At 41.0% G+C, this 8,758-nt stretch overlaps 1 protein-coding gene across 4 annotated transcripts; it reads right to left on the bottom strand.

Moving 5' to 3' along the window:
- Positions 1–3,812: 3,812 nt before the first annotated feature.
- Positions 3,813–8,225, bottom strand: LOC136501392 (uncharacterized). 4 transcript variants are annotated; one of them, XM_066496908.1, is made up of 6 exons: positions 7,897–8,225; positions 7,357–7,445; positions 5,385–5,519; positions 4,955–5,014; positions 4,732–4,880; positions 3,813–4,578 (listed from the first exon to the last, which is right to left on the bottom strand). In XM_066496908.1, the coding sequence occupies exons 1-6, from the start codon at positions 7,934–7,936 to the stop codon at positions 4,551–4,553; spliced, it is 501 nt and encodes a 166-aa protein (XP_066353005.1). In that variant the 5' UTR covers positions 7,937–8,225; the 3' UTR covers positions 3,813–4,550. The 4 variants fall into 4 exon arrangements, 2 of the variants coding, with proteins under 2 accessions (XP_066353005.1, XP_066353004.1); XR_010770253.1 differs by having other exon boundaries at positions 3,816–4,880; positions 5,326–5,519; XM_066496907.1 differs by having other exon boundaries at positions 3,817–4,880.
- Between the last annotated feature and the right edge of the window lie 533 nt (positions 8,226–8,758).

The raw sequence follows: 8,758 nt of genomic DNA, 5'->3' as shown, positions 1-8,758 counted from the left end.
GTGCTTTTAAAGGAATTTTATATTTCACTTGAGCAAGTATGTAATGAAATTACATGACAAAAATACTACTGTCCAAATCAAGAAGTTAGATAATTTTTCTCGTATTTTTAAAACCATTTTGGGGTTAAACAACTTACCCAAAAATTCAAATATAGCATTTTGGAAAGAATTTTAATTTTAAAACTAAAAAAAAGCTACGATACATGCCAGATCCAAGAAAAATCGATGGCACTTGGTTTTTAGCATCTACAATTTTTTGAGGTCGATCCCTAGGTCCTTTGTTTTGAAACGACAAGAAAAAATAGCTTAACAAAACTCAAATATAGCATTTCGGGAAGAATTTTATTTCCAAAACTACTAAAGTTATGATACCAAATCTAAGCAAAATGGGCCGTCTTTGATTTTCACATCTATGTAAAAAACTACAACATTTTTTAGGCCGGTCACTCTGTATGTTCTCTGTTTTTGGATCACCAAAAGATGATATAGAATATGAGCCACGTCAACCAGTATGCCATGACTCACGTCATGCTAAATTAGATGGCGTAACTCAATCTCTATATATATAAAAAAAAAAAAGCTAATAGGGTCGAAACCCCGACCATATGAGATGGCTTAATGCTGTGCACACGGGGATTCAAACCGTGGTTGCTAGCTCAACTCTAACACGAGCTAGCCAACCAGGCTCGAGCCCGCTTGCACTCAATCTCTATATCAGTAGCACACGTCAAAAATACTATCGACGAATTTAGCCACGCCAGTGCGTAGCGTGATTGCAGTTGCGGGTTGCACCATGACCTAATTGGTGTGACTAAAAGAACTAGTTCTTAAAATTTTAGTTTGGAACAATACTCTTTTAAATACTAGTCTTTTTTCTGCTAAAATAATAATAAAAAACCCTCAGAGTCGACAATGAAGTTGTTAAAAAAAAGCTTTAGTCTTCTTTAAGCTCTGTAGCCAATTAGGATACCTGGCTTTCACCCAGGCGACCCGGGTTCAAATCCCGGCAATGGAATATTTTTTGCCTTTTTGTTTTTTCCCTGTAGCTTGCCGGACCAGGCCGCCAGCGGCCCAGCCCGCAGCTCTAGCAGACATTGCAAAATCAGGTGGGGCAAACGCTAGTTAACAGTCTGTCCTGTCCTGGTGTAAGAAACATTTGCAGAATTCCAACCCTCTGGCTCTTCCTAAGCAATTTGTTTTCTGAAGCTATTAATGTGCTCCAGTATCTTCAGAAAGAATGTCTATAAATGATGCAAAGAGATGCCAAGCTCTTGGTCTTCTAGACAGATTTTGACTTTCTGTTTCACTTACACTTAATGTTGTTTAGGGCACCTCTAGTGTTGAAGCGGTCGAAGTATGGTTCGGCAGTGTGGATTATTACCGCTGACTAATTTGATGTGAGAGAAAAATACTGTTCTATCTGAAAATTTACGATCATTTATGACCCAGGAACAGGCTGTTTATCTCTCCGTCCACTCACGCTACCAGGTGCATGCGTACGGTAGAGGCAACGTCCGCGCAAGAAACAATCGGCATGTTCGCTGGTTGGTTTCTGGGCTGGTTTGGGCTGGCTGGTGCTGGTTTGTTATGAGAGAAAAACACTGTTGACTGGCTGGTTTGGGCTGGCTGAAACCAACAAGCGAACAGGATGAATATTTAACTCCCTCGGTTCGGCGCGTCTATGAGGTCCGATTTGCGTCTCACAGCTACGGTTCGCTTCCTCTATTGTTCACGGTTCGATTTTCTCCTTCCATGGTTCGATTTCCATCAACATTAGAGCTGCTCTTAGGACATGCAAATTATTTGTCATTGTCCTTGAAGAGGAAAGATAAAGATATCCTGGAGGCCATGTTAGAGGTGAACTTAACCAAATAGAAATTTTAGAAAATTAGGGATCGGCCATGTTCGCTTCTCTTATAATCCATCTTTTTCAGCTTGTTTTTTCAGCCGGAACAGTGTTTTCTCTCACAACAAATCAACCGAAACAGTATTTCGCCTTGCTTTTTCAGCGAAGCGAACGGGGCCGATGTTTGGGATTCTCTGTTGCAGATTGTATACTCCTTTTGAGAAGAACGTGTCATTCCTAAGTTGGAAACATACGAGGACTATATTGATTGCCATAATCCAAGAAAAAAAAGCAATTGCGCCAATTATCAGCATAATAGATATGATTGCTTGAACCTCGTTGTTAATTTGCAGCTTACAAAGTTTAGTTATCATTTCAATGAGGTAAATTCTCAATTGCTTACTTGTATCGTGCCTTTGGTCCCAAGAATTTTTTCGAGGTCTTCATATTTGAGGGTTTAATAGAACTGGCTAAGTCATACCCTGACGATTTCGATTCAACATAAACCAAAGGTTCTTGATCATAAGCTTAACATTTACATTGATAATATAGCGGCTGATGAAAGATTTGCCAACTTGAACACTATTTCTGAGCTTGCTAGAATGATGGTGGTTAAAAAAAACATTTTGCTTTTCCTTTGGTCTCTATTGGATTCTTAAGCTAGTACTAGTCCTTCCTATCACCATTGCATCTATGGAGAGTTGCTTTCTAGCAATAAAATTTATGAAGACAATATTGAGAAATCACACTAAAGATGGATTTACGAATGATTGTATCATATGCTTTGTAGAACAAGGATTTCTAGCCACAATTCTAATCGATGATCTGATAGTTCTCGCTTTCACAAGATAAAAGATCGTGGCCATAGAGGGAAATGTAGAAGGTAACTACCGGTGTGGAAGCTCATTTTGGCAGAATATATCATTGTTATTTTATTAATTTGATGCTATGCATGATATTATATATATTGTGGCAACATAAGTTACTGATCCCAGCGATTGTTTATCCTAGCTTCACCCTCGTGCACGCTTTGCGCTTTGCCAGGTTCTGCATTGGGTAGGGGCCGATCCAGCGTAGGGGCTTAAGCCCCCCTACACGCTGTAGCTCCGTAGAGTTAGCAAAGTGGGAGGAGAAAGTAGAAGAGGGAAGAAAAGGGAGAGGAAGAAGAAGAACAGGATGCTGGAGGAAAGAAACGTCGTCCTTGGCATTTGGTGGTGGAATTGGTAGCGAGAAGCGCGATGTAGCAGGAAGCGTGGTGCGATGGGAGTGTCCAATGGGGGTGCCTAAGGCTGCATAACGAGCCGGCTCGGCTCGTTTCGGCTCGTCTCGTTCTGGCTCATTAAGATAACGAGCTAGCTCGGCTCGGCTCGTTATCCTAACGAGCCAGAAAGCCAGCTCGGCTCGGCTCGTTAAAAGCTCAAGCTGACTCGTTAAACTCGCGAGCCAGGTATAAAAAAATACACAAAATATAACATTTGTATTTATCTAAAGTTTGAGAATAATAATAATATAAAAAAAATACATCTAACAACCTTAAATCGAATAAAAAATTAATATGTGCTAATATATATACAAGTATAATAAAATACTATAGTATTCATGCATCTAACAACCTTAAATGATATTTTTTTTCTGGAAGCTTGGCTCGTTTAGCTCGCGAGCTGGCTCAAGTTGGCTCGTTATAGCTAACGAGCTAAAATTTTGGCTCGGCTCGGCTCGTTATCATAATGAGCCAAGCTGAGCCGAGTCGAGCCAGCCATGAGCCTGTGTTTTTTCTGGGGGTTGGTGGGTGGAGAAACAGAGCAGAGAAACCTGGTAGGCTTGTGCCTGTGTTTTTTCTGGTGTACCTGACTACACATCTCCTGGAAGATTTTGTTGATTGTTGTCTTCCACATTTTCAACAAATGAGCAATTGCCACGTAACATGATACACCACAACCAAAAAAACAGAAAACAGCACATGTACATCACAGGACTAAGCTTCTGGAAGATATTTATGGTTGTTATCTTCTGGAAGATTTTTACAGCTGTTATCTTCCACAAAATAATTGACAGGAAAAAGAAAAAACAACCGAATGACAGCACATAACCAGGAGACAAACAACAACACAGGTACATGCATCTACTTGACGGACAAGAAAGAAAACCAGCGCCCACACATTCGCCGCAACGCACGTCGATGGCCGCGGCGGCGGCATCGTAGAAGACAGAGAAAGCCGATGAGGACCAAAGCAAAAGCAAGACCAAACTTGAAATTAACACCCAGATCAGAAGCAAAAGAGCAACATGCAACGCAGGTAACCCATCAAAACCAGTCCACCCCAACAACAACATTACAATTTTCAAAACACTAGCATCAAGATATGCAGGTTCACTGGATCCAATTGGGTCACCAAGAACAGGGATCCAAACACAGGCATCAACATTACAAAAGCCGGGAGAAAATCATCAAAGCAAGGTAAACAAAAAATCCCAGCTCAGCCATATATACAGATATGTAGATTCACTGAAACCTCTAATAAGCATTCAATTTGCCAAAACAGTCACAGGTCAAAGAAATAACAAGAAAACCAATATCTTTGACATTATGTTTTAATCAACGAGTTCTATTGTAGAAAATATTTGCACATGCAGTTAGTATTATTCAAAAAACAACAGCTCTGATCAGAAAAAGGATTTCTATGGTTTTGCGGTACTTGTGGCTTCACAGCAGCTCCACCACCATCAGCCATCTCGCAGCAGCTCGTATCAAAATTTAGAAAACATAATCAGGAAATATGCAGGATAATTCAAGGCGAACAGAAATTATAACACATAATGAGTTTGCTATGCACACATAATCAGAGTGCTATCTTCTCTTAAAATGTTTTCTCAAGTTTAGATACCCCGTTCGGCTTGCTGAAACTTGGCTGAAACTGGCTGAAAGACACTGTTCTGGCTGAATTGTTGTGAGAGAAAAACACTGTTCCGGCTGAAAAAACAAGCCGAACAGGCCGGTTTCTAGGTAAGCCGAACAGGGCAGCCTTCTCCTTCCCTGTTAAAAGGCAGCATGTCAGAGCAGCAAACTCATAAAACAAAACTGAAGAAAACTAGCTATCTACTACTAACTCTGCAGTTCATACTGCACAAGCAAATTCTCTTTATCATCTTCAAACTTCCAGAACGCGTCTGCAGAAAATAGTACACAGATAGGTCAATTAAAAAATGAAGATAACTGATGACAACTATCTCAGTGAGGAGGAAAGTGAGGCAATATAGGCACAGCACAGTGCTCTATGGGTGATTTCACATTAACATTAAAATATTATGCCTTTCTAAATCACGAATTATAGGAAAGTGTGTGTGTGACAGTATAGGTACAGCACAGCAATATATGGTTTGCATTTACTAGTTGCAAAACTGCTAGCAGATTAAGCGTTGCTAGCAGATAAGACATATGTCAGCCTGTATCCAAACAGCAAAAGAAGTGATTGTAATACATGCTGTGGAACAAGAGCATGATCTAAACTTGTGCTGAATCAGTTCTCCTTTGGCGCACCCTTCTTTGCAGCCTCGGCAGTGGCCTTCTCTGCTTCAATCTCTGCAACATACTCGTCGATCTCAGCCTCTTCGAGTCCGTATCCTTGTGTGTCATCACTGCAATCTCTATGTTCTTGCCACCACTCTCAACAACCTAGAGATTATGGATGGTCAATCAGTGCCACTAAATACAGTTGAAGGTTTAATCTAAACAGTTGAGCAGAAAATAGGAGAACAACTAGAGGGGCAAATTCTTCATGACCCAAAGGCAAAAGCTTTGGGTCAATTGAACAATTTCCAATATAGAAAGCAGAAACCAACAACAAAATTTAGCTTACATAAAAATTCCTTTAACAATTTTCTTATGAATTATAAGGTGGGTGAAAACCATATTAAATGCGATGAGTCCGTCAGATTTCACTAACCAGACAATAGGTGTAGAACAAATACAATATGCCAAAGCTATGAGCATGTATTCTGCAGTCTTCAGAACAATATAAGGAAATAAGTAAGGGGATGTTTGGATAAGGGTATTATTCATTGAAAATTTTAGTAATTAGTTCAGATTAACTAGATCTAAAACTTCCTAGTGAAATAACTCCAATCCAGACAGGTCCTATGGTGAAGCAGGTTCAGTAAAACTAATTTATCAAACTTTATTTTATTCCACCTATGCTATTGATTATAAAGATTCCATGGAACTCGATCCAACTGTCGGCTAAACTGGGATCTATAGTTGATCATACCACTATTCATAAACAATCAACCATGACACATGAAACACTTGGCTGGCAGAGGACACATAAAGTCTGGATTTCAACACTCCACTGGTACATTGGGTTGGCAATATAAGCTTAGTTCTAGTCCAGAACCGGCACATCATTTGGTTCAGTTAAGTGACAGCCGACAAATTATCGCTTTTATAAGTGACAGCACTTCTTCAGCATTTACTACCTGCAAAACTGCTAGCAGATTAAGCACAGCAATATATGTCAGCTTGTCTATAGATTTCCTCTGATCATAATGAACAAAAAAAGCAAACAACACAACAGTATAGGTACATTCCATTCAGGGTGTTCACAGTATACATTACCAAGAACCTATTTCAGTTCTTAGTAGTTAAGTTGCCATTATAGTAGTTAAGCAATGAAACAATAAGTAATCTCTTAGAAAAAAAAAACTTCGTAAAGTAATCTCCTAGCAAACAATAAGTTGCCATTGTGAATTGTTGCTGGTGTGCCACGGCCAGTGAAGCCTGTAACTTTCAACTGCAGTAGGAAGAAGGATTGGACAGCAAGAAAATTACTGCAGACTGAGCAAAATAATGGAGACAAAAAATTCAAAGGAAACACAGATGAAGACTGAATGGATGCTAGCAGTAGCTCACGCTCACTACAAGCTGACGGAGGCGTGGGATGGGGCTACGTGAATCACATTACTACATTACAAAAAAAACTAGTGCTTAGTGACTGAAACTGAAGAAAAAAAGAAATACTAAAACTGAACTACGGACTCCTACTAGCCAAAAAAACATGAAAACAATAAATTAAATATTCTAGGCTGAAAATAGAAAAACTAAAAAACTGAAATCTGAAACAATGAACATTAAAGGGATGAATCACATTACTACATTACAAAAAAAACTAGTGCTCAAAAACTGAAACGAAAGAAAAAAAAAAGAAATACTAAAAATGAACCATAGACTGCTACTAGCAAAAACACACTAAACCTAAAACTCAAAACCTAGTGCAACAACCGACTAGGAGATTCTTTCTGAAGCACAATCCACACAATCACAATGACCATCGACACTAATCAGCATCTGAAAATTAACACATACAACAACAAATCGAATCACAAACAACAAACCCCAATTTCACCTAAAATACAACAAAGCGAACTTGAACAAAACAAATACTGAAAAAAAAACTAAAACTGAACCACAGATCGGGAATTGCTTTCATGCTGGGCAGGCAGGAAACACAACAGACCTGAGGAAAATGAAGGCGTCTCCAGCAACAAGCCTTTTGGAAATAATAAAAACACTCCAACCACTCTGAAGGATGCCTCCTAGATTGCCCTGAAGAAGACATATTTTCAGCACGGATAGCAATCATCAACATCAGGGACAAACAAATCAGGGTAAACTAAAACACTGAACCTCGAACAATAAACTGGCACTACACGACTACACTTGCCAAAAAATCCAAAAGAACATCAGCAGCAGCGTCTGCCAAACTTCATCCAGACCGGCGTCAGAGGGAAGGGGATCACCCTGGTGGTGACAGGAACCTGACCGTGAGCCCCTGCTTCTACCGCAGGTACCACCAGTTCCACCGCTTGACCCCCTGCTGGGATTCCTATGCGGCATCCTCGGCGGCGGAAACTAAACAGCCCGATTCGTGCCCACCTCCTCCCTTCGCTTGCCTCTAGACAGCCGTTGGTGCCGCGCAATCGACGCCCACCATGCCCACTGATGTTTGGGGAGACAGATGCGATAGAGGAGGAGGGAGGGAGACAAGAAGACTCACCTGCGGGCGGACGAGGAGGCGACGAGGGTGACCGCAGCATGACACAAAGACAGCGACAGACTAGGGCGGAGTACGAACAACTGAGGCACGGGAGGGAGAGCTCGAGAGCAGTGCGTCGAGGCGCGCGTAGCAGGGAGGACCGGGTAGATGCGACAGCCAGCTACACGCGGTCGCCGCCACTGCGGACAAAGCCGCCGCCGCCGCCGCCGGCAAGGTCACGCCCACCGTCAACAACACGGAGAACAGTCAGTCCCAAATTGAAATGAGGCAGCGGGATAATATTTTTAATACAAAAGCAACGGGATAATTTTACAAAAAAAACACACACACAGAGAATGGCCCACACACAGAAAGCAAAGGGGAAATGTTACTTGACTGAGCACAAATCGTACCAAACATCTCCACCATACAAAAGTGGAAGATAATAGAAAAAAAAAAACTGCTGAGAGATATTTAGAAATCCCGTTATTTGTTTCCAAGCACGATATACAAAGTAAGTGCCTAGTCCCGTGAATTCTTAAATACCACCACTGTCCTAATATATTGTATATATATATATATATATATAGGACGTAACTATTTCTAGTTCAAAGACAAAGGAACATATTTAATTCTTTCTCTCAACACTAGCACTACTGCATCGATATACGCGCGTCTAGAGAGAACACGTCTTGTATTATGTATTATGGGACTTGAGTAAAAGTGGTTCACTACTACATAAACTTTAATGGAGGCGGGCGTTTTTGATTTTCTGCGGCGGGCAAAGCCGTCCGCTATGGCCTAGAGGCCACGGTAAATCGTGGCTTAACCGCGGCGGGCGGCTTTGCCCGTCGCGGTTAACCGATTTACCGCGGCGGGAGGT

Source organism: Miscanthus floridulus, chromosome 13 (assembly GCF_019320115.1).
Source record: "Miscanthus floridulus cultivar M001 chromosome 13, ASM1932011v1, whole genome shotgun sequence".
Classification (NCBI taxonomy): Eukaryota; Viridiplantae; Streptophyta; class Magnoliopsida; order Poales; family Poaceae; genus Miscanthus; species Miscanthus floridulus.
The sequence above is the reverse complement of the archived record's forward strand: the minus strand, read 5'-3'. Positions and strand labels throughout refer to the sequence as shown.

Bases quoted from the DNA above. Each gene is read 5' to 3' on its own strand.
- LOC136501392 (XM_066496907.1), bottom strand. From the start codon at position 7,936: ATGCTGCGGTCACCCTCGTCGCCTCCTCGTCCGCCCGCAG. The intron at 7,446-7,896 runs GTGAGTCTTCTT...TGTCTTCTTCAG, and splicing joins GCCTCCTCGTCCGCCCGCAG to GGCAATCTAGGAGGCATCCT. The intron at 5,015-5,384 runs GTGCGCCAAAGG...TATTTTCTGCAG, and splicing joins TGCCGAGGCTGCAAAGAAGG to ACGCGTTCTGGAAGTTTGAA.